Source organism: Aedes albopictus, chromosome 1 (assembly GCF_035046485.1).
Source record: "Aedes albopictus strain Foshan chromosome 1, AalbF5, whole genome shotgun sequence".
Classification (NCBI taxonomy): domain Eukaryota; kingdom Metazoa; phylum Arthropoda; class Insecta; order Diptera; family Culicidae; genus Aedes; species Aedes albopictus.
The window spans coordinates 153,338,956-153,365,731 of NC_085136.1; the positions used below are offsets into that span (position 1 = coordinate 153,338,956).

Sequence of the window (26,776 nt, forward strand, 5' to 3'; positions counted from 1 at the left end):
TTAGCTGGAACAGCTTTTTTAGATTGCCAAGATTAATTGATTACATAGTGGAACAGGATTATGAAATTCCACCTAACAGCACAATATGAACAGTATTACACGCTAACGCCGCTCAGCACTAAAGTGCATAATTTCCAGACTACACCAAAAATGTGTAACCCTTGCACATTCACAAAATCAGCTCCTGTGTCCGCAAAATCGTTAAATTCGCAAAAAAATTTGTACAGCAATCTAGCTAGGTTTACTAGTGACCTTGGAAAACAAAAAAAATATCGACATTTCGCATCTAGACGAGTGTACGAGCTGTTTTTGAGAATGTGTAACTGTAACACATTTTTGTGTGGTCTGAAAATTATGCACTTATCAGTAGGGCTTACACATTTTAGTGCTGAGCGGTTTTACTGTGTAGTAACTGCATTCTTGTTTTAATATTTTTCTATTCAGTTTCTTTAAGATTCATTCAATTCATTTTAATTTATTTAGCCTAATATCTTTATAAAGATAAGAATGAGGCATGAAACTTGATTCGCATCTGTAACGCCACTGCTGTTCTCAAAAGGCTTTTCCTCCCGAAAGAAGCCGGTCTACACTTGTCTATGTTACACTTAAGACACTTAAGACAGGCGCTAAACTTGCTCATTCGTAGATTTTAGCTCCCGCTTTGTAGAATGAAACAAAATAAACAAATACGTAAAAAGAAAATTTCGCTTCGTAGAATGCAACAAAGCTTTGCAGTCATCACTGACGATTGATTGGATCGCAGAGAAAACAAAGCAACATGTTTTAATGAGCATATGACGGTGCGTGTGCGAGAAGAGGAAAGGAAATATGCTCTCGGTTGAAAAGTAAAAATTATTCATAAACAGAACCAAACGGCTTCAACAAGCGTCCACAGATGGGTGGCTAGCACTGGTAGGTATAAATCAGAAGATACGTGATTCGAAGCCTGTGATATCTGAGTGGATGCACGGTGTGTTTATAGAGCAACTTTAAAACAAAAAAATAAGTAAGTCTGAAATTTTGCCCAGTGATACTTTGGGCCATTCCCTTCAATTTGCTGGGTCGATGGAAAACATACATCGGGGGGTCTAGAACAAAAAATTATTTTGAAGGTTTTTCATGCAAAAACAGTTAAAAGCGCATATTGTAAATTATTGCATCTCCTACAAATAGTCACAACTTTTTTGTCTTTGAGGATAGAACCATAAAATTTTCAGGCATATTGAAGTAGTATGCGTAGATGACTGTGTGAAAATTTCATTAAAATATGTTGAATGGTTTTCAAGTAATAGCAAACTATCAAACGCATTCTAAAATACTAAGCTTAGTAGCAAACGATCAACAAAATATCTATATTTTTTATACAATAATACATGAAAAATATTTTATTCTAAACACCTTGAGTCATTATGATGACGGTACTGTGAAAACTTGTTTTTCAAATGATGAACAGATACATAGTCAAATATATGAAAGGAAAACACACACTGTCATTATGTAGCTTTTCACTAAAGTATTAATTATTTATTTCAAGAACGTGGTTTTGCGTATACATGTTCACAAGTTCAAGTGTGCCTCTATTACGAATCCTATAATAAACACAATTATCATGATTGCTGAGCATGTCGGCCTTCCCTAAAAAAAATATTTGAATGTTATTTGGTAAGCCAAGAAAAGCACTCGAGAATTGGGAAACATCTCTGTTTCGAAAAAAAAGTATAGAAACTAAATTATTTTGGAATTAATGTTTATAAGCTCAAAATTAAACAGTATTTCACCTTAGTCAATGAATAAAAACAAGTTAACTCTGTTAAAGACCTCATAATAACATTAAAGTTGTGGGTATGAGTCCACATTAAACCAAGACAGGACACAATAACGAGAACTGAAATCAAAACAGAATTCAGTTGGGCAATATTCGATCAAGGGCAATTTTACGGTACTAAACATAGTTTCCGGATTATTCCATGATATTTGACATAGCTGTTGGACCTAAACTTAGGTTTGTCTTTAAATTTAATAGCAATATGATGCTTATTAGTTATACCACCATTTATTAACAAATAACTGATAATAAGTTCTGAAAGAAGAGTTAAGAGAACGGAGTACTTATTGACATGTTTCTATATTAGGCATGAAAATTAGGCTGTTCAGCATAAAGCCAAGAAAAAACAATTTGATAACAATGGTTTAAATAGTCTTATCGATTTGCATATGATGTCTCAAAAATATTTTCGGTGGTTTCCTCCAAGCATGAGGAAGAGTGATTGATCATTGTTAGGGCGTCGTTTACTAGTAGAATATTTTCAACATAAATCTATATCTTTCGAAAAAATAACTAACATTTTTTTTGTAATCCAAATTATTGCGCCACGCTCTCCTAAAGCCTTTCGCTTGCAATCTGATACTTAGATAAGACCTTAATCATTTAAAAAAAAATGGAATGGAATCATTTAAAAAAAAATTAACATGTATACGCAAAACCGCGTTCTTGAGATAAAAAATTAATACTTTAGTCAAAAGCTACATAATGGCAATGTGTTTTCCTTTCATGTATTTGACTATGTAATTGTTCATTATTTGAAAAACAAGTTTTCACAGTACATACCGCCATCATAATGACTCAAGGTCCTTAGAATTAAAAATGTTTCATGTATTTTTATATAAAAAATATAGATATTTTGTTGGACTTTTGCTACTAAGTTTAGTATTTTAGAATGCGTTTGATAGTTTTGCTATTATTTGAAAACCATTCAACATATTTTAATGAAATTTTCACACAGTCATCTACGCATACTACTTCGATACGCCTGAAAATTTTATGGTTCTATCCTCAAAGACAAAAAAGTTGTGAATATTTGTAGGAGATGCAATAATTTACAATATGCGCTTTTAACTGTTTTTGCATGAAAAACCTTCAAAAAAAATTTTTGTTCTAGACCCCCCGATGGATGTTTTCAACCGACCCAGCAAATTGAAGGGAATGGCCCAAAGTATCACTGGGCAAAATTTCAGACTTACTTATTTTTTTATTATAAAGTTGTTCTACGCAACACACCGTGGATGAACGTGTGGTATTTTTTAAAGCATGTTTTATGTTATTCCGACAAAAAAGAGACAGAAAACCTTGTCGGAGCGATTTTATACGAAACGAACTCATGCATATTATGAAGCTTTTCGTTGCAGAAAACAACGAATGGCATTTGTAAACATGACGACCGATTTCGTACAATGAAACAAAATTTATTTTCAGTGAAGAGGCATATATTAGATTTGCTGGTATGTTTGAACTGTGAAATTTATAATGAAAAGACAAAGAATGGCGATACATTGCGGGAGTCGAATATAAGAAAAAAAAAAAGTTCTAGTGGGATTTGAACTGAAAATTCCGTTTTCATTAGATTGGTGCTTTAACCAACTAAGTTACAGAACAGGATAAAATTCTGTGTAATAGATAGCCGGGTTCTTTGCTGTGGCATGACTGTCCGTGCTGCGTTTTTCTCCACCAAAACCTCTCTGCACTCCTCTTTATACTAATTGTACCATAAGCTTCCTATGTACCTGATTTTTAGTCCGCCATCGTCTTTAATTTGCGAGCTGCTATAATATCAATATCATCAACGAAATCAAGCTACTGAACTAACTTCTGAAATCGCATCACTTGTGTTTATCCCCACTCTCCTGATTACACTAGTTTACAAAAGAAAATGAAAGTCGTGAGCTTCTGACAACGACACAAATTTTTGAAGCACAATTTAGCGCTGATTTCGAAACCGTGGTTCAAATATTTTTAAGTAGAACAGTTTTTGAGTTTTAGCTCAATATCGAGTTTTACAACTTTTTAAAATATGAAAATTTCATTTTTCAATTTAATTTACCAAAATTCAAATACCTTGCGTTTTGATCAACTAATTTTAAATCTTTTTCCATAAATTAAAAGCTGAATATACATAAGTGACCCGATTTTGTCAGCCCCTTTCCGGAACACATTTTTTGCTCCTCTAAAAAATCTAAACAGATATTCACACTTTTTATCCCTCTATGATCTGCCTTTCAACAGTAGTTTGATGATAATCTTAAATGAATTGGTCAAAGTTTGAGCTTTAGATAATGAGAACAAAAAGTTCGTCGCAAAATGGGGCTGCCAAAATCGGGTCCGCACTGTAAATCATTCGATCATCTGAATGCAGGTTTTGTGTCAGATTGATGAAATTCAAGATATTGGCAAGTTTTAGGGACAACCTCCTTAAATTTTAGAAAAATTTCCAAAAATATATGAAGAAATGTATTTTTTTTTCAATAAGAAAAAAACCATTTAAAAATTCTTTCTCAACGTTAATTTGACATTTCATATGTAAGCGAGTTACAGTAAAAAATTCAGCTCAATCGGAGCATTGATTACGAAGCATGAGATCTGTGAAGTGAGCGTCTTTGCTTAAAAATAGAACAAAAATCGATTTCAAATCATCAACCTTGTATGGAAAGTCGAAAAAATTTCCGCTCTACTGTAATTTTTTTCCTTCACGTTTTCGAACTCAGAGCATTCTACACCAAAACTGATCATCAGCTTAATGAGTTTAAAAATGTTGTAAACTAGTGTTACACCCTCTAAAGCAGGGGTTCCCAACCTTTTTGAGGTGGCGACCCCCTTAAAGAATTGTCAAAACTTCTGCGGCCCAATGAAATTTTTTAGAAAAAAATATGAATAAAATGAACGAAACTGAGTTTTTTTGGGTACAGTGACGTAGCCAGAAATTTACTGTAGAAGGAATTTTCAACGATCAATGATACTTTTTTTTATTCGACACGCACATTTCGTAAAAATGATGTCATGAACATTCAATTTGAGTCGTAGCTGAAAAATAGTAGCGCAGCCGAAATTTTTTTTCTTCTGAAGGCGTTTTATACTGAAAATTTGTTCGTCAAATTGTGGCTTTTGGGGATGGCGGTATACAAAATTAAAAATTGGTATAATTTGTACAAAATAGAATAAAAATTTCCATTTTTTTTGGTAACATCGCGGACCCCCTAGGCTGGCTCCACGGCTCCCCAGGGGCCCGCGGACCACCGGTTGGGAACCCGTGCTCTAAAGCACTGTTAAACAGCACCGAAGCATAAAAACCATCACCTTGCCGTTACCCTTTGCGAGATTCAAAGGAACTTTAGAGTGTCCCTGATACTCGAACAACGCACATCACTCGATCCATCATCACCTTGATCGATCGTGTCATGATGGGAAGGTCTGCTTTGATGGTTGAGTTGGATGTGCCAACCAGGGACGGCTATCGAGAGTTGTTAACGTCTTGGGTTATACCGAAGGAACGACCGAGCCCGGACTTAAGCTGCCTCGTAGTGGCCTACAAGAAGACCTGTCTCGCATGCCACGTGGTTGCCGGCAAGGTACATTGGACACTTCAGGCTCTCGGATATGGACGAGGGACCTCATGTAGTCTCCAGTAGGGAGGCTTGGCACTGCAGGGCCCCTGGACACAACGGTGGAACGCCGCGCGCGACGGGGATGAGTACCCTCGAACGCTCCGGGACAGCCGTATAACGGGACTAAATCTGCGGATTCGCACTCTGGCCTCGTGGGCGCGGTCATCGGGTACCGCGAGGACACCAGCCGGAACAGTTACACTCGCTGGACGTTGCGACACGATTGCGGATAGCCCGTGGTGGCCGACGCAGCTTTTGACCCGTGGGGCTCTTGAGGTGCGATCGCGTGACCCCAGCAAGAAGGGATGAGCACGCCGGACGTTCTGGCAAGGGCGTGCAGCCGCACGTGACTGCTAAACCGGATGGCGAATACGTTGGACTCGCGGCGCGGTTGCAAAATTCCAGATGGGAAGGGCCGTGCTCGTCGGACGTTCTGGTGCATTCGTTTAAACGCCCGGGGTGGCAAAACCTGCTAATTGACTCACCGGCCATTTGGCCGTGCAGATGTTAGGTGGCCGGATAGGAAAAGTTTGGCTCGCTGAACGTGGTGGTTGACTTTTGTAGCCTCTGATTCGCAGGGCACTTGGGCGCCAACGGGGAACGCCGCGGGGACGTCAGGAGGCCTTGGGCTCCGTTTTAACTTGATGCCGAATGTGAAGGTGCTTATCCGCTGCGGTTTGGCCGCCCAGCAAACCACATATCGTAAAACACTATACAAATCAAATCGTATATACTTAGGTTTTCAATCGGAATCGTATATGAACATCTATTTATGTTGCCAATGTTTATAATCTATCGTATTGTATGGTATGTCAATTTCCAATACGATTACATTTTCCACATTCTTTTCAAATCGAATAAGGGATTAAATGCAATCGGATAAAATGGAGAAGAATCGTAAAATATGCATTAGTTACGATTGTTATAAGCACGTCCGTAAGCATCGTATGTATGATAACAAAGAATAAACCAAATCGTAGATTTTTATCGCATGAAATACTACTCTATCGTACAAGACCAACCAATTAAAAAAAATCTACAAATCACAAAAATCAATATTCTTGGTAAATTAATGTATGCAAAGTATTACTTCAAAGTTTCCTACTTCTTTTATCTATATGTTACTTACGTTTGGTCTATATGTTACGCCAGTTTTGGTCGCCTCGATGCCAATTTTAGCTCTGCTCGCAGCTTTCAACTTTCATGATTCTCCTGATTTTATTTGCATCCGAATTCAAGGATGGTAGCTTCCGAAAAGCGTTGAACATTTCCTGGTGTAAACACTAGGATCTAAGATAACGTGAATCTCAAACTGTGCCAGATAGCCACTACACTGCAGAAACCGACTGACGAGCACTGAGTACCACATGAAAGCTTCCCGGTTTCGGACGGATTTAAAAACTTGCTTTCGCTTTTGCCGCAGAAAAACACAAAGATTCTGTGCCAGTGGTCTGAATTTTATTTGCCGTGCTTTAATCTTTGAAAAGCATCACTTACAATCACCTTCGACGACATCACATAAATCACAACAGAACAGCCAAGTATTCACGGCCACCCCCACACTTCCTCCACCTTCCACTAATAACCACGGTATCACCAGCTTTCTCCGGACATGCGATGGCCGCTTCCGGGAACTAGAATTCCATCGATATTCACCCGCGATGACTTTACCGGTACCGATAGAATGAATAAAACTGTCCGTACTGTTCGAACCACTGACCACCGTGCAAAAGAAAACAAAAACATTGACGTCTTGTTTATTTTTGACGGCGCCGCCCGCCGCAACCACCAACGACTTTCGTGCTTGCGTTGCTCCAGCTCCAGTGCTGCTAGATATACCCAAGGTACCGCTCTTATTTCATCATTCAACTTCGCACAAAATTAAAATTCGATTACGGGATTTGAGACCGTAATTTGTTACATATAAACTAATCTGAAGCAAGAAAATGTATATAACTTGCATTTAATTTTGATTCTCCGAATATGTTTGTTTCGATAAGTAATAAAAAATGTCGATAACAGATTTAAATCTAATCGGATATTTCTTGGTTTTTGCTCAAAAGCCATGATGCTTACCACACTGCCATAAAGTTTATTCCTGAAGGTGGGTTTAAAATCGTTACAATCGTATATGACGATAAGTATGATGCATATTAATCTATGGCATCGCACTTGAGTTGCACACAACACAAATATAATCGACATCTTCGTATATTGATTCAATGAATCAAACATGTTTGCTTTTGTAGTTTTCACTTTGTCGTAACTGAAGTTTGTAGTCGGAAATGATCTTGGAACAAAAGGTTATATATATTTATCTCATTTCAATTTGGTGGTGTTGACGAGAATTCTATCTACAAAGCATGAAATATATTTCTTAACTTTTTCATATCATGTTTTCTGCTTTAATCTCTGTGTTCTCAACTCGATGAAATGGCTCAGATGGGTACGCATGCATTCTCAATCGAAAGACCTAGGTTCGATTCCCGATGTATAAGATTTTTTTAAGTTTCATGAGCTAGAGTTGTATATGGTTCTGCTAAATCGTAATTGGAATGATATTGCAGTGTCGTATATTTTCATTTTGAAACTCAGTTAAATCGTTTATATATTTTTACTCAAATCGTACATAATGTTGGAAAACATCATAGTAATCGGAAAAAAGCTTCTATATGGCCTCCACTTTAGTACGTATATGGCTTAATCCTGAATTGAATACGATTTTTTCAATGCTATATATGCGTGAATAACACAGTTGCAACTTCGATATAGCAACCAAATTGTTGGCTGGGCGGATGCTCTGCCACGATTTCCCGCGTGGACACCACCGAACTGATCTTTTACTCTTGTCAAGCCCTTGCAAAAGGGGGGAGGGGGGGGGGGTTGGGGACTTAAACCCTCCCCATTACCGACGCTTCATACACTAGGCGCCCCTCCGCCTTTTGCCGAAATTGGAAAAACCCCCCCTTGGCGCCACTTCTGTGCCCGGGCCTGACTCTTGTCGTTTTCCATCGTCGAGGATGCACAGGGTGTCCCAAAATTGCACATGGTCAAAAAGCTCGGGGGCTTAACCTGCAAATGATAGCTAAGGGTGTTAGGGTTTGGCGACCATAGGAATGGTTTAGTGGGTACGAGGAGAGAGTAGTCCTGGATTTTACTTTTGTTGTAGAAGACGGCCTGCCAGACCCACACTACCCTAATCTTCTGTTAGGGTGTCTGTTGAGCAGATTATCCCCCTATGGTTTAGAAGAAAAAAAAGGGTGTTAGAAACAATCTTTTGTATGACGGCAACTCTTAAAAATGACGCCTAGAGGTCGCCCCGGCGAGATTTTTGACAATATGGCCATTTTTTCTTAAAAAGACACTACACCGTCTTCAACCAGAGGTTGTACAGACTGAACAAGCACTAACATATGACAACGGACAACACACATAACACCCAGTGGCCCAGTGTAGAATTTTCCGTTTGACGAAAAGTTTTCCCCGACTGGAGCGGGAATCGAACCCACACTCCGAGGCTTACGAAACGTCCAGATGACTGACGCCTCTAGCCGCACGGCCACGAAGCCCACCTTGTAAGATTTTTTGTATGAGAACTCAAATATTTTTATATGGCGCGTAAGATTTCTCAAACCCTCCCTCCCCCCATAAACCCATACGTAATTAATGGACAACCCCTTGATATAAGTCCAAACTACTTGGGAAAAATAATAAACGACATGCTTTGCAGGTAACTTTTTGATACTGAATTTTTGAATTTACTGTATTTGTCATATTTGATATACTTTGCATTTTACCCGTCATAAAAAGTATCTCATCCTAATGCTAATTCAAAACAATTTCCATAAACAGATAGGAAATTTTATGAGGAAAAACTTTGCCGAAGGGGTTTTTTCTATCCGTTTTAGAGTTATTTACGATACACTATTTAGTGAAATTTGATTATTAAGGTACTTTTCAGAAAATGTCACATAAGAACTTCTAAAATAACATTCAAACATAGTGAAAAATCACGTATGCTCAACAAGTTTTTGTCTTGATTGTGTTAAGGAATCATGGTGATATCATCAATTGATTTTTTTTAGGTTTTGTTGTTCAATTCCTTCATACAGAAATTAACTAAAAAATCTAGAAAAGCTAGCTCTCTCGACAAGCTTTGTACTGTATATTGATTTTTTAAAGAATACTCCATACAATGTTGAGCCATATTTTGCGTTTATCTTACTTTCATGTTGATTATCTCAATTATTTCTCCACGCTAAGACTTATAAGGGTAATTCTCGTTGAGACCGGCCCACTATTTACATCTTGTCTTCAAAAATGTGCAAGGTGGCGATTTTCTGAAAGTCCTCGCTAATAAAGTAAGGTACCTAACACCAATCTTTGCAGACCCCTCGATTTTGGTCAAATGGTGGCTCATTTTAATCGTTATAACTCAAAAGTTTCTCCGAAAACCACCTCGAAACGAATTGTTGTTGAAAAGAGAATAGATAGAGCTACAATATACAATAATAAAAAGTTGGGTCGCCAGTTGGGCCGATTTTGGCCGCCATCTTGGATTTTTATACCAAAACATTTGTTTCATCATGATGGCAACCACCGATTTTCAAAATTTTTGCATCAGTTGAAAGTTGATACATTCATACACAACCTACACAGATAAAAATATTGATATTTACGCGTCATGTAAACTTCATTTTAGTCATGTAAACTTAGTGCTATGATGGTTTACATTATATATCATGTAAATTTGTGTTATATGTCATGTAAACACTCAGAGTCATGCTGAATTACATGACATATAATGGAAATTTACATGATCTTTTGTGACTTTTAGATGATATGTCATGTAAACTTCTATGATATCCCACGCTCCAATTATGTGCACCATATGCCACAGAATTTTACATTCTTTTTTCGATCTGTGTATGAAAAAATTAGAGTTGAGGGGGTTAGAAGCAAAGGGGTGTAAGTGACAAAACCCCACTTTCGAGTAAATGAGGTTTAAAGTTTTTCACCAATTTTTCATCCCATACAAAATGTATGGAGTTTAAAAATCGACCCAATTTTCTAAGATTTATTGTTATTTTTCTAATCATCTTAAAAATAATCTTAAAGAAGTTCCTGAAAGCTTGAAATATGAAGAATTTTTTGATATGCTCAGTTCAAAATTGACAAAATGGTCACTTACACCCCTTTGATTCTGGGCCCCTCAGTTGTCTTTTTTCCTTTCAAAAATTATCTCCGCTGCACGTGGCGAAATTCCAGCAAATCTCTTCATCAGCCTATTAAGCAGCCATAAAGTTCTATTAGAAACTTTATCTGAACTTCGTGGAACTTGAAAGTACAATATGCCATGGGAAGCAGAACTTTTGGCTACTTGGGTGGCCTTTAATGAGAATTGGTCGACCACGCGCTTTCGTTCTGATAGGAATTCGAGCTCTGTATTTCTAATCAGGTTTTTTAGGAGTGGCGTTCTGAGTACTAATTGAATCTGAATATCTGCTAGCACGTTCGGTCTGTTGATCTACAAAATGAACTCGCCCTAAGGCTTGAGTTTTGTCGGGGACATAGACGATGTGTGGTTCTCTTAGGAGGTGGCGCTTAAGCTACTTGTTCAATACAATTCCGAACATACTGGTAGATCGTAGGCTTAGCCACCCGAGCCGGCTACAATAGTTGCTCTTTATATACGCGCTGAGGTCTCTTGTCCGCCGAAACCCTGACGCTATCTATCGTTAAATGTCTCTTAAAAGATCATGATAATCTTGATCCCCTTGACACTCTCGCCAGTACTCCCAAATGTGTAGCATGAGGATCAATGCGTTTTCTCCTGCATCGTTCATACTAAACCGCTCGTATTTGCCTTTGCCTGAAATCTTCAGGTGACTTCGTTGGAACTTTGGTTCTTGCATTTCTAGTCCACGTTAAGCAAAGAGGGAGTGATTCGCCATCAGGGATGTGTTATCGATCCACAATCGTCATATCAAACCCGTCGTCCAAAAAACGCAAACGTTTCCACTTGTTTTCGCATCCAAAAAAGCTAGACGGAAGGATGCGAAACAATGTACACTCCTTAGTACAGAAATGCATGTTCGACGACGCTCCAGAATTATTGCTGATCTTCGTTGTCCTCTGACCTCCCTTGGCCACAAGCGGATGATTTTGAGCGCCGGAGGGTAATAACTAAAAAACGTAAACAACTTTGTCCTTGCAGGGACGTCGCTACAGGTGGTGAACGATGGTTTTCCAGTTTTTCAGTGGCTGTCTTTAGCCCATCTTGAAACGTTGAGCAATCTTTCAATTTGTGGATACGCCCGGTATATGCCAAACACAGCACCTCCTTGACTCCTAACGTTTCCGGTACTTCTTCTGGTTCATTCTGCTTCGCGGTTGACTCACTAGCAGCGTGAGTGTTAAGGAAGCTTTTGTCCCTACTACGCTCTCCTCGTCCCGATCGCATCTGCTTACAATCCGTAGTGATAGTGCATCTGAGGCTGCTGATCCTTCCTCTCTTCTTGGCGTAACGTCATCACTGGGAAAAAAAACTGCTTCTCATCTTCCACAGTTATTAACTTGGAGCTTCAGACAGATTCTCCACCTCACTGAGTATTTTTTCCAGCCAGGCTCAGACATTGGCGACGGACTGTTCGTTGAAGGTATTCTATATTGCCTCTATGGTCCACCTTCTATTCTCTAGTTCCTTCCCGTGGCTCTCTTCCAACTGCTGTTCGAGGAATACTCCATGTTCCAGCATCCATTGAAGACTCGTTCGTGCCTGCTCCGTCAACAAAGAAGTCTGCCACTCAGTTAACTCCCACAGCGATTACTCAGATATCTTGCAACTACTGATTCTTTCGTGCAAGGCAGCTGAGAAATGAGGGTTGGTAAAAGTGGGGGCAGCATCTTATAAAAGACCCGACTGTACAGGATTTTGTTATTTACAGAGGGGTTATCTTTCTTGTTTACTGCTCAACAGACTGAGGATACTAATGGATTACTTAGTCGGTGAATACAATGCTGGTAGGTTGCGAATGATCCCCTCCTCCAGGAGAACAACTTCCAAACTCTGATGTTCATTGATTTTGACATCTTACGAGTCAAAACATAGCTTTGAATGAAGCTTTTCTTTTTTTTTTTTAAATCTGTATTAACGAGATTTTTAGCCCTAGGCTACTTCCTTTCCAAAGGAAGAACTCTCATTTTGAGAGTTTGTCGGGAGTGGCATTCGATCTAAGGTATTCAGTGTGATAGTCATTCAGATTCTTCCAAGTCATTGCGAACCCAACTGTCGGGAATTATCCATTCCACGCATTTCGGCCCTATCGCGCGTGAAATAATGCGTGACGTTAACCTTAGCCGGGTCCTTTTTTCCCTGCACCTGTGTGCTGGGTGGGATTCCTTTCATCTCAGCATAGCATGAAAAGCCCAAAAACCTAACTAATTATAAAACGGTGTGCGTGCTGAAAACATAATGGTTCTTTTCTTTCGAGGCTGTTTATTGTGCTTAATTAGAAGGAAAGCGAAAAATGCGTTGTCGTTTTGGATTTGTAGCATTTGAATTGAATTGAAATTCTTAAAGCTGGATCAGCTAAGAGTTTGTGGAAAATTGTCATGTGGATAAATTTGATTATAAAAATGAACAACATGACGTCATCAATATTGAGCATATTTTCACTAATAAGCACTTCTAAATTCACTAATTGCATCCCGATTGTGGAAATTCAAGAAAGAGCATTTAAATGGATACCTTCTAATTATTCTCTGCTTAGGCAGCATTAGCGATCCTATATATCAATAATCTATTTACAATCATAGTCTGGCTTCGGGTTGAAATGAAACATTCGTAGCGTTTCGTATTTATCCTCTTCTCAATAATATCACACGAAGGGTGGAACAGTGGAAATCATATTTGCAATTATATTTGATTTAAAACGGTGTTCGCCTCGGGTAAATACAATTCGCCTATAAATGTGTACGTCATCCTGATGAGTTCTCCGGAAGTTGAGTGTTTCCCGTGTGCAGAAATCTTGACGGGAAAATAATTTGCCAGCTCAGCTCAGCGTAGGTAGAGCCGCAATCGTGTTCTGTGCGGTAAAAGGCAGAATACTCCCTTCCTAAATGAAATACGGATCACGTTTGGAGAAATGAACGATGATTGATGTTGACACATTTCCTGCCTACCGAGTCGTGAAGGCGCGGTGGCGGCGAAAAAAGTGATGAAAAAGTTCATATTACGAAGCAAATTTAATCGGATTGCTTCGGCTTTGTTTTATCGACGGTTTTTGTTGTTGCACCTCTTTTTTTGTTTCTTGTGTAAACCAATTTGGGATTACAAGCGCTTTATCTGTGGAGGAAGTGCTAAATTGTGGTTGTAATCCAAAAGTTATTCAAACAATGATGCTTCGTTTTAGGCAAAAGTTGAATAAAAGTTGCATAAGTGTTTCAAACCCAAACACAGTGCTCAAAAAATTAGTAGCAACTGTGTGTAACTTGCCTGGTCCTTCGAGAAACCCGTTCAATGAACTTATCATCCTATGAACAGAAATTCTTCCACCGCCGGGATTGTTCCACCAGGGTTGGCAATCGGCTTCACAGCTCCCCTAAGGTCTCCGAGTTACCAAACTGTCTCCATTACAAATTTTCACGTGGCCAAGTTTTCACGACCAGCCAAACGTTAGATACACGGTAGCGTTGACGAAATTTGAGCTACATTTGGTTTTCTTTGAGGGTGCATTTTCACTGGGCCCATAACCTTTAAGGAAGCGCCCTAGAAAGAAACTGCACTTTCGGTTGACGGTTAAACCACAGAGATACAGACGTCTCATTCTGATCATCCCATCGATCACCTATTTAACGGATGATTCAAATATTCAGTAGGTGGTCGATTAACCATTCGCAGCGCTGGCATCGTTTTCGCTCCTATTTGACGTTTGCCCCCTACCGCCACCTAGTTGTGGCCCGGCCAATCACAGTACGTTTAGCATGTTCTAAGTGTTACGTATCTTGCTGTGTGGTTAAGCTAGGAATGAATATTTCATTTAAAATCTATACAATACTACGCCCACTGTGATGGGTTTAAGCATGGCTGTGAGTTACACTAGTCGACAAAATTGAAACTTTTTTCACGCACTTTGACCATTTGTTCCATTTCTAATGGAATTTGGCCCGCTGATTTCGAATCTGACTTCAGAATTCCTGTAACACGTACAGTTTTCGAGAAAAATAGGATTTTATTCATAAAATTTCATATTTTCATACAAAACAAAATCTTGTCTTTATAATTTTAAATTTTTCATCTGCTCATCATAACCAATAATTATATTCAATAGATTTTGATCCACTGATATAGAATCTGACCTAAAAATTTCAGTAACACGTAAAATTTTTGAGAAAATATGGTTTTATTCATCATATTTCATATTTTCCATGGAAAATAAAATAGTGTCTTTTAAATTTTATTTCATTTTATCTGCTGATCGTAACCAATATTTATTGTCAATATATTTTATTCCTCTGATTCAGAATCTGAACAAAAAATTTCAGTAACACGTGAAATTTTTGAAAAAAAAATGGAGCTTTATTTATGAAATTCAAATTTTCGTAGGAAATAAACTATTGTCTTGATAATTTTAATTTTTTTATCTGCTCATCTCAATCCATATTTATATTTAATAGATTGTCATCCACCGATTCGGAAACTAACCTTAGAACTTCTGTAACACGTGAAATTTTGTGAAATAAAATATTGATTTTATAATTTTAATTTTTTTTATCTGCTAGCTAATATCTATATTCAAAAGATTTTGATCCACTGCAGTGGATCTGTGCCCTGATACAAAATCTGACCTAAGAATTTCAGTAACACGTAGAGGTTTTGAGAACAATGGGGTTTTATTTACAAAATTTCTTATTTTTAAAGAAAATAAAATATGGTCTCCATAATTTTATTTTTTTTATCTACTCATCTTAACCAATATTTATACTTAATAGATTTTGGTCCACTGATTCGGAAACTGACCTAAAAATTTCTGTAACATTTAAAATGTTTGAGAAAAATAGGATTTTATTCATAAAATTAAGTATTTTCATAGAAAAAAATATTACTTTTGTTTTAATTTATTCCTTATTCTTACCTTAGAATTGCTGTAACAGATTCATTTTTTTTTTCAAGTTGGGTTTACTCAACCAAATTTCACATTCTCATGAAAAAAAAAAATCGGGGATACGTACCGTGCTAATTCGTGAACTCAGTTAAAAAACTGTACGTGTTACACAAAATCTTAGGTCAGATTCCGAATCAGTGAATCAAAATCGTTTGATCGTTTGGTTATAGTTAGTAGATAAAAAAAATGATATTAACAACATAGTATTTTATTTTTATGAAAATATAAAAATTTGCGAATTAAACCCCATTTTTCTCAAAAATTGAACGTGTTACAAAAATTCTTAGGTTAGTTTCCGAATCAGTAAATAAAAATGTAAATATAATAATGTAAATATTGTTTAAGATTAGCAGATAAAAATTATAAAGACAATAGTTAATTTTCTATGAAATTTTTTAAATGAAATTCCATTTTTCTCAAAAATTGTACGTGTTACACAAATTCTTAAGTCACATTCTGAATCAGTTATTTAAAATGATAAAGACAAGATTTTATTTTCTTTGAAAATATGAAATTTTGTGAATAAAACCCTATTTTTCTTAGAAAGTTTACGTGTACACAAATTCTTATGTCAGATTACGAATCAGTGACTCAAAAACCATTAAATATAAATATTGTTCATGATAAGCGGACAATAAGAAAAAATATAAAAACAATATTTCACTTTATATGAAAATATGAAAATTTGTGAATTATACCCAATTTTTCTAAAAAAAATACATTTTACTCAAATTCTTATGTCAGATTACGAATCAATGGATCAAAATCCATTAAAAGTAATTATTGTATATGATGAGCAGAGAAACATTTAAATTATGAAGACAATATTTCATTTTTTTAGGAAAAAATAAAATTTTGTGAACAAAACCCTATTTTGCTCAAAAACTGTATGCGTTTCAGAATTCTGAAGTCAGATTCCGAATCAGTATACGAGAAACTATTGCATATGAATATTGGTTAAGATGAGCAGATAAAAAAAATAAAACTATAAAGACAACATTTACGTGTTACAGAAACTCTTAGGTCAGATTACGAATTAGTGGATCAATATCTATTTAATAAAAAATATTGGTTAAGATGAGTAGATAAAAACTTCAAATTTAAGAAGACAGTAATTTTATTTTCTCTGAAAATATGAAATTTTATGAATAAAACCCCATTTTTCTCAAAAACTGTACGTGTTACTGAAATTCTAAGGTCAGATTCTAAATCAGTGGATTAAAATCTATCGAATATTAATAATGGTTGAGATGAACAAATAAAAACAAATAATATAATGACAAAAGTTTATTTTTTATGAAAATATGAAATTTTGTGAAAAAAAACCCTATTTTTCTCAAAAACTGTACGTGTTACAGCAATTCCGAAGTCAGATTCGGAATCAGCGGGCCAAAATCCATCAGAAATGGAACAAGTGGTCAAAGTGCGTGATCCACTGTTGACCAGTGTTACACACAAATTCTACACGCCTACTGCTACTAAAAATTACTAAGAGAATCGCAATACAAATATTTTGAGGGATACTGAAAAAAAAAACTACAAACATCACAGGAGATATCCGTGGAAGAATCACTTAAAAGATCGCGGAATGATTCCCGGGAAAAATCGGTGGAATAATCACAAAAGAAACCATTATTGGAATCCCAAAAAAAAAAACATTTAGAAATCTCAGAAGGAGCTCTTTAAGGGATCTTTAGAGAAGAGGTCTCTGTTGGAATCTCGGGAGAAATCTCTAGAGGAGTTCTGAAATCTGTTGAATCTCCAGGAGAATCTCTAGTGGAATTTGTAGAATATTCTCTAAAGAAATTGCATAATGAATCCGTGGGAATGGGAGACATGAATTTCGAAAGAAATCTCTGCTGAAGTCACAGGAAGAATGCTAGGAAAATCCTTAGAATCTTGGGAGGAATTCCTGTGGGAGTCACCAGACGAATTCTCGGAGTAAACTAGAGAAGAAATCATGGAGGAATTTTGCTCGGAATTTTAGGAGATATCTTGGAAAGAGTTTCTGGAGTGCTCTCCAGAGAAATTGTTCGTGGTTATTCCTTAAATCCTACCCAAGTAACAATTCCATTGCTGATTGGTTTTGTTTGAATTTTATTAGGGTTTAATTAAATACAACAATAATTAAAACTCGCAGATTTATGACTTCTTTTATGGACCATTGATGAAATGTGTAATAGTATACTTGAAGATGGATAGTATACTTGAAGATAATTATAAGACTAGAGACTAAACAAAACTCTTCGATATATTTAATCCTTCTAGAATTGATTATTACCACAGAAACTGTTCAAACTCTCCACGGATTGATCCGATCGATAAGTAACGACATCTGTTGGTGGAAAAACAGATACTATGACACTGGCACTGCTAGGTTTATTGTGGTCGTCATGAAAGTAAACTTGCTTTCGTTGTATTTCCGCTAATTATGGTCGTCACCATATTGAAGAATTAGATAACGTGAAAGGAAAATAGTCAATGAATCCTTAGTGGAATTCTGGGAATAATCTGAGCATGAGCATGAGCATTGGTGACCGTACACTTCGTAGTTGCTACTCCGTGATTGACTAGTTCTAGCGGAATTGCACAGAGAACCAATAGATGGGGCTTGGGATTAGCACACCTTCTTCAATGTACACGTTCCGAGAACTCAAATATTAATAGGTCAATGACGGCACCGGCCACGTCGTTACGGTCAACCGTGGAAGGGAAGAAATGTGAGTTGGACAACCATTGCTACTAGAGGTTGTATACACTCCCGTTCAAAAGTTTGGGGTCACCCCCTCAAAAACATGTCATTTTTTTAGGCCCATATCTCCGCCAATTTGCGTCCGATTTCAAAACCCTAGGTTTCATTCAAAAGATAATAAGTCAAAGAAACTTTGAACATGATTTAAAAGAAACTTTTTCAAAAAAATTTGTATGTAAACTTAACCCAAAGTTGCCAAATTTTCTAAAAAATGAATATAAACTTAAGGCAGTGTCGCTGGAAATTGGGTCGACCAAATTTTAAGATGAGAGCGGTAATATGACCCATTTTCTATTAGCTTTCAACTGCTTTTTACAGAACTTAGCTAAAAAATCTAGAAAAAAAGTTATAAAGTAAATTAATCCTTGATGTCATCGACCAAAAGTTTGGGGTCACCCCTCAATATGATGTATCGGCCAAAAGTTTGGGGTCACTTTCGTAAAACATGGAAAAGTAGTTTGGTGATATCTTCGTCATCTATAGTTCAATTTTAATTATTTTTGGCTCATTTCAAAGATAATTAACTATATGTACGTTTGATGTCTTCAACTTAACGTATTTAACGATTTTTGTATATAAAAATGTTATGTAAAGTTAGCACATTTTACCACGCTTCAAAAAATGAGGCAACTTTACGTTAAGTTTTAGTATGTAAATTTCAACAAATATGTGTGGTTCAATGTCTATGCAGTAAGTATCATTCATTTTGTTTCAAATAAGCCAAGAAGAATTAAAATTGAATGAAAGATGACAAAGATATCAACAAATCACTTCTCCATGTTTTACGATAGTGACCCCAAACTTTTGGCCGATACATCATATTGAGGGGTGACCCCAAACTTTTGGTCGATGACATCAAGGATTAATTTACTTAATAACTTTTTTTCTAGATTTTTTAGCTAAGTTCTGTAAAAAGCAGTTGAAAGCTAATAGAAAATGGGTCATAAGACCGCTCTCATCTTAAAATTTGGTCGACCCAATTTCCAGTGACACTGCCGTAAGTTTATACTCATTTTTTAGAAAATTTGGCAACTTTGGGTTAAGTTTCCATACAAAATTTTTTGAAAAAGTTTCTTTTAAATCATGTTCAAAGTTTCTTTGACTTATTATCTTTTGAATGAAACCTAGGGTTTTGAAATCGGACGCAAATTGACGGAGATATGGGCCTAAAAAAATGACATGTTTTTGAGGGGGTGACCCCAAACTTTTGAACGGGAGTGTATAATACTGTGCCCTCCACAGCTGTCACGGGAAGGAGTTTTTGCTAGTTGGGAGGGATTGGTCGTTACATAAATCAGGATTCACTTTGTGGAACTCTGGAAATAATCTGTAGATAAAATCCAATGAAAATCACAGGAAGAATAATGAAAAAATCTCAGATGAATCCCTTATAAAACCCAAAAAGTATCCCACTAAGAATCCCCATCGAAATGCAAAGAAAACATTTGTATTTGGGACTTCATTGATAACCTAGAACATCCTGAACAGCATGGAACTTGGAAAAATGAAATAATTGACATACCAGGTGTTTTAAACTCTGAATTTGGATATGGGTTACGTTTATATGTATTCATAAACACTTCGTCAAGAATATCAAAAGGTGTTTGATATTCTGGGATTTTCTAGGTGTTCCAAACTGTCCTATAGTGAAGTCATTCAAATCTACAAGAACCTACTGGGAACCGTGAAGCTCTTGACACCTACAATGTCATTTGTAGACACTGTAGGGATATTCCAGGTCAGCCAGACTACCTTGAAGTTTAGAACAGTAGCCATATCTTTTATACTGAGTAACGTTGCATAATCAGCCGCAATTACTGGAGCCATCTGAAGTCTACTAGCTTATTGTAAACCTTTGGGACATTCAATGGACGACCCTATTCTATGATGAAGTTCTTAAAATCTACAAGAATAACTTTAAGAGTTTTCACCATATAAAATAGTATTGCATAATCTGTTGGGATCCGCGAAGCTCTTGAAATCTCAAAATGTCGTTTAGAGACACTACAGGGATATTCTAGGTCAGCCAAACTACCTTGGAGTTCAGGGCTTCAGATCTACACTCGTAACAGCAGCCATATCTGCTATACTGAGCAACGTTGCATATTTATCCGTGGTTACTGGACCAATTTTAAATCTATTTTTTAACTATATACCTTTGGTACATTCAGGGTTGGCCAAACTGTTCTACAATTAAGTACTTCAAATCTACAAGCAAAACTCTATGTGTTTTCACCATAAATAAAACCATAGCATCATCTGCTTAAATCCGTGAAGCTCTTGAAATCTCAAATGTCATTTAGAGATACTACGGAAATGTTCCCGGTCAGCCAAACTATCTTTGAGTTCAGAACTTCCGGTCTACTTTCATAACATCAACTACCTCTGACATACTGAGTACCGTTTCATAATTAGTTGCGGTGACTGGACCAACCTAATGTCTGCTATATATTTTTATAAACCTATGGGACATTGAGGGTCGTGCAAACTATCCTGAAGTATATTCTCAAAATGAACTTTAGACTGTAATCTGTAATCCCACTGGCATATCATGAGTCATTTCAAGATAGTTTTGGGATATTCCAGATCAACAACACTACTTCGAAGACCATAGTTTCAGGTCTACACTTGTGATAATAGCTTTTGCCGCTACGTTAAGTAGTGTTACATAATGCACTGTACTTACCAAAGCAGTTAGAGAAACAATAAGCGTTGTTATATATTTTTGGGATATGGGCTTCCTTACTGATATAAAGCTTAGTTCCTAAAAACAACCACTGTTACTTTCAGAAGACCAAGGGGGAGGACAGCCTGATCTGGTATCAATATTATGATAAATATCAAAAATATTAAACCTTTTATCAAAAATATCATCAGGTGGGCATTGATTTTCGCATCCTTTGTAATTGACACTTTCACCACAGACAAACAGACGTAACACTTCGAACATTTTTCGATTCAAATTATAGTCACAGAAACATATTCGCCCAATGCTAAAAGGACTGAGTTTGGCCGACTATCAACTAGGTGACGGTAGTGGGCAAACGTCAAACTCGAACAAAAACGATGCAAGCGCTACGGGTGGTCAGTTGGCCAACTATCAGATTTTCAAATAGACCGTTAAATCGGTGTACGATGGGAATTATCAGAGTGTTACGTCTGTTTGTCTGTGCTTTCACGTTAGCTAGATTAGGAATTCAGTGTTTTGGAAACATAAAAAAGTTGGGGATAATTATTATTACATTGTTTCGAATTGTAATTCGTTTAAATATTGAGTAGCTGTAGATCGGTACAATGGCATACGATTTCTATAATTTTGGAAGGGATATGCTAATAGTAAATTTATAATCCATTTTAATGAGAATATTATCTATTTTATGAAAATTAATGGAGGCATATCAAGAGGCATATCGATTATTGCGCTCGATGTGTTATCTGTACCTATATTGTTTACTATATTGTTCGATGGGTAAACGAACTACCTAATGAGATATAATATGATCGCCCTCGGAAAACTGAACATATGGAGCTAATTATCTTGACCACATGTACGAATTTAACGTTCTTCGGTCATTAGCTTCCGCGCACCTCGCTGACCTAGTGTACGTTTAGGGGTCATAATTACCCCAATGCGCGACTAGGGCTTAGTCTAAACTACCATGTTGTAAGCAAGGTATATTCCTATTTTCAATCAGAGCTACGCCATGCGCACAAGAAGAACTCAACTCTGGCCTTTTCAATAAAGTGAAGCGAATGACCACCACTGAAACAGGACTTCAGTGAAAAAAAAAACATCACCAGATAACTATGTATTGCTGGAAGTGGCATTCCGAGTTTCTTCTACAAATACAAGCCAGCCTCGAGTTGCATTTAACTGGTGATAATTAGAATAGTAATCCTTTAGTTTATTCGCTCGGTTCCGAAGTAAATCAATTTTAAGCCAAACGATTATTTCGAATAAGACACATGTTTTTAATTAAACAAATCAATGATTTTTATTAAAATTCAATGGCTCCGTTCTCGCTGAGCAAATCTTCTAATTCTATCGGAAGATAAACGATATTGCCCTTCCGTCATCATCCAAATAAGTGTTGACTTTTTGATGATTTTTATTGCTCCAGATGAATCGGCTATTTTGAAGGTATGTTTGTTCCCAACTGTGGTGGGGAAAATAGTATCGGCATCAAAAACTTCTTCATTTATTTCTGTACGGTTTGTGACAGTTTCCACTACCTCCTCCATCTCATTCCGTACGTCGATTTCGTTGACTTCGTTTATATCCTAAAATAAAGAAAAAAAATGACAATGTTACGTGCTACTTGAAAAAAAAAAGAAAAGAAGACTTACTTTATCTGATTCCATGACCGTTGTTTACCATGAAACTTCAAATTTGTTCGTACATCAAAAGCCACGGCTTGCTTGATGACTACAACTAATATTAACAAATTAATACTTTATCATTTCATATCAACCCGTATTAATCCCAATATTACTGATGTGACCTCCCCCTTGCAGAAGACTCACTGTACATGATAGATTACAAATCACAGCTTTTAATGAAAGATATTACCCTCACACCCGTAGACTTTAGGATCTAAACTCAAAAACAGTTTGGACGGCTTAGGATATCTCGGCTGATCTGATATTGTCTATTAACCTTCCAGAAGACTTACTGTACATGATAGATTACAAATCATCGCTTTGTATAATAAAAGAAATTACCGTTACACCCGTAGACTTTAGGATTTAAGCTCAAGAATAGTTTATAGAATAGTGGATAATTTAGGATATCCCGACTGATCTGATACTGTCTATTGAGTTATCAGAAGACTTACTGGGCATGATAAATTACAAATCGTAGCTTTGTATAATGGAAGAAGTTACCGTTACACACGTAGACTTTAGGATCTTACCTCATGAACAATTTGGATGACCTAGGATATCCCGATTGATCTGATATTGTCTATTGAATTTTCAGAAGACTTACTGGACATGGTAGATTACAAACCGTAGCTTTTTATAATGAAAGAAGTTATGTTACACCCGTAGACTTTAGGATCTTAACTCAAGAATAGTTTGGATGACCTAAGATATCCAGAAAAAATATTCTGCATAATATTGTACCGTTTTTAATTCTATTGACCACCAAAACTACAGAAAAACGTAGAAAAAAATCCATAATAACGCTTGGAAAAATTCCGGCTTCAAAGGGTTAAAAGAATCGCTAGTGAATGTGTCCTTTAGTCTAACCAAACATGACTTCACTGATAGATACGATACGTAATCACAAACTAGTACGTATAGCCACTCTATCGTATTGCTTGGTTGTATCAATTTGTTAAGCCTCTTCATAATGCATTTTTTAATGAATATGTTGAGCGAACATGATTTCAAGGAAACAATGTACTAGATCCCGGTCTATTAACGTGCTGAAAAAATAACCTCTCACCGAGAAATCTCCCCGTCGAGTCCGTTTTCATTAGGGATATCGCTTTTCACACGTGTCGAAAATCGGAAGTGCTTGTTGCGAATGAATCGCAAATATGTTAATTTCGTTCATTAAAATGCAAATTCATGGTGTATGTACATGGACTTCAGATTTTACCAATCCTAGAGGGGCGCTTGGGATTTCCTGTTGAAAAAAAAAAACACCGTGTATTCGCTTAAACAGCATCCCATTTCAAATTCCAATAACACCCGCACCTGTGTGCACTCATTTAGATCGAAGGCAAATGATTTTCGTTTCCCTAGGCTGCTGTGAACGTGACCACCATCACAATTTCGAGGGCAACAATGCGCAAATTGTAACGAAAAGGATTGGTGTTTGGGTACCCGAACGAAATGCTTAATTTATTCCTGGAGGTACTTAACTTTGCCAACAGTTAGTCCCACTTACCTGTCATCTGGAGGGATACTTTGCCGGGACACTAAATTAAAAGCAAACACTTCTCTCGAAACCGAGAGTCGGCGTCGCGGAGGAAGAATATCACGGCACCCCAAGTCAAATAGTTGTCGACTTAATTGAAAGCTTTCCTAATCCTGGTTGTTTTTCTCGTTCTCCCTGCTCTTCAACAATCCAACAGCTCATATTGTCCGCACTTGTGACAGTCATCGCAGCACAGAGGGATTACACCACGCCGGTGCCCATCCTGAAGCAGATCAACCGACACAATGAGGACGGCAGCTACAGCTATGGCTACGAGGCGGCGGACGGGTCGTTCAAAATCGAAACCAAATATCCAACCGGCGAGGTGCAGGGTAAATACGGTTATGTAGATGACAGCGGAAAGCTACGTGAGATTGAATATGGTGCCAGTAAACGAGGATTTGAACCTGCTGGTAGGTGGACTGGACATGATGATAAATATGTTATCCTGACAATCTTTCTTCTAACTATTTCTTTTCGTTTTTTAGGTACCGACATCAACGTTCCACCACCAACTCTGACCAACACCAACTACCCACCTCTGGGACCGAACGAAGAAGACGATGGTCAGTACCGTGAAGACCCCAGCGTCTACTACAAGGATGCACGGTACAACTCCAAACCACCATCCCCAGCTTACCAGCCCCGTCCAGCACCGGTTCAGTATAATCCTGCACCACAGCAGTACTACCAGAACAACGTGACTCCCGCGCCAGCTCCAGCTGCTCCAGTCTATCAGCAGCCACAGCACCGATTCCAGCCACAGCCACAGTACTACCAAGCGCCACAGCAGCAGCGTTCCGAATACTGGCATCCGAACGCCAGGGTGGACATCAACACCGGGTCGTATTCGCTCAGCTACACCGGTTAGATAACAACCGAGCCATCATCATTTGTTCGTGAGTGAATGAGCGTGTGTCCCTAAGTCATTTTACCGTGTATGCCAAGCGCTTTACTTGTATAGCTTATCAATTGTGGCAGTCACAAGAGTATCGTTTACTTTTTATAATTTCGCGGTACACATAAGTTTCTCTACAAGCCGAGATGAGTTTTCAGGGTACGTCCTTATCAGGATAGAATAAAACGACTTTTACTATTTAAAATGTGTTTTAGTATATTTTAAATGCAAGTTTAGTTTACCTTCTTGTTTTACGCTTTACATTTATTTGATTCATACATATCTTAACCTTCCAGGACGCGCGCCATCAACCAGCCGAAACTTCACCGCGCTCGCGCTGTATAAGAAAAGCGAGGTTTTTTGGCAGTATTGTACTTTTTACAACAGCGCGCGCGCTGAAGGGTTAAGCATTTTCATTACTTCTACACTTCTAAACTCAATATGGTGTCGTCACTATATCAAGAGTTTGGTGGTCACAATACCAAAAACCCGGCAGCCAAACGCACGAGCCATTCGGGTTTCGGTTCATCTCCCTCACATGTTGCTTTTCGAAGGTAGCGAAACGGATGGTCAACAGGCGGTTAACACATTGTCTGCAAGAACCTTGGTTCCCGATCATCGTTATCATGCTGACCGACCTGGCCAAAGAAACAAAACGTATTTAGCTGCTCTTGAAGAAGCTCCACAACAAGTCAAGAACTTGAACCACCGTCAAAATTAACGTAAGCACTGATATGACATAGTCATTGTCATGTATAGCTTATATAGCTTGTATAGCTTATCAATTGTGGCAGTCACAAGAGTATCGTTTACTTTTTATAATTTTGCGGTACACATAAGTTTCTCTACAAGCCAAGATGAGTTTTCAGGGTACGTCCTTTTTAGGATAGAATAAAACGACTTTTACTATTTAAAATGTGTTTTAGTATATTTTAATTGCAAGTTTAGTTTACCTTCTTGTTTAACGCTTTACATTTATTTGATTCATACATATTTTACGCATTTTTATTACTTCTACACTTCTAAACTCAATATGGTGTCGTCACTATTACTCCCCTGAGTGGCGAAGGAGTTTGGTGGTCTCAATACCAAAAACCCGACAGCCAAACGCATGAGCGATTCGGGTTTTGGCTCATCTCCCTCACATGTTGCTTTTCGAAGGTAGCCAAAGGGATGGTCAACAGGCGGTTAACCCGGGAGTGATCGCGTCGTGTACTGAGTACACGCACCATGAAAAATGTACGCATGTGGCACACAGCGTGAGCGCGGCGTCGCTGCAGGTAGTCAAAGACGCGACTGCTCGAGGGTTAACACATTGTCTGCAAGAACCTATCAGTAGGTCGGCTCTAGAGGCACGTTCTCCTCCAAAAGAACCTGCAAGAACCTAGGTTCCCGATCATCGTTATCACGCCGACCGACCTGGGTACGGATCAACACTTATTTAGTTGCTCTAGAAGAAGCTCTACAACAATTCAGGAATTTGAACCACTACAGCAAGATCATTTCCTTGGATATCTTGAAGGCGATCAACAAATGCCTTTATTTCTCCATAAACTAGTCAGTTGGGGCCTCGCTGGTAATGCTGGTAACAAACCGGA

The 26,776-nt window shown here is 37.5% G+C and overlaps 1 protein-coding gene across 4 annotated transcripts in view; it reads left to right on the plus strand.

Moving 5' to 3' along the window:
* LOC115260964 (pupal cuticle protein 27) overlaps positions 1-25,383 on the plus strand; it is a 59,543-nt gene extending 34,160 nt beyond the window's left edge. For all 4 annotated transcript variants that reach the window (XM_062845604.1, XM_062845605.1, XM_062845606.1 and 1 more), the window contains exons 3-4: positions 24,438-24,693; positions 24,769-25,383. In XM_062845604.1, the coding sequence (XP_062701588.1) occupies positions 24,438-24,693; positions 24,769-25,151 (639 nt within the window). In that variant the 3' untranslated portion in view covers positions 25,152-25,383. The remainder of the gene's footprint in view (positions 1-24,437; positions 24,694-24,768) is intronic.
* The last annotated feature ends 1,393 nt before the right edge of the window (positions 25,384-26,776 follow it).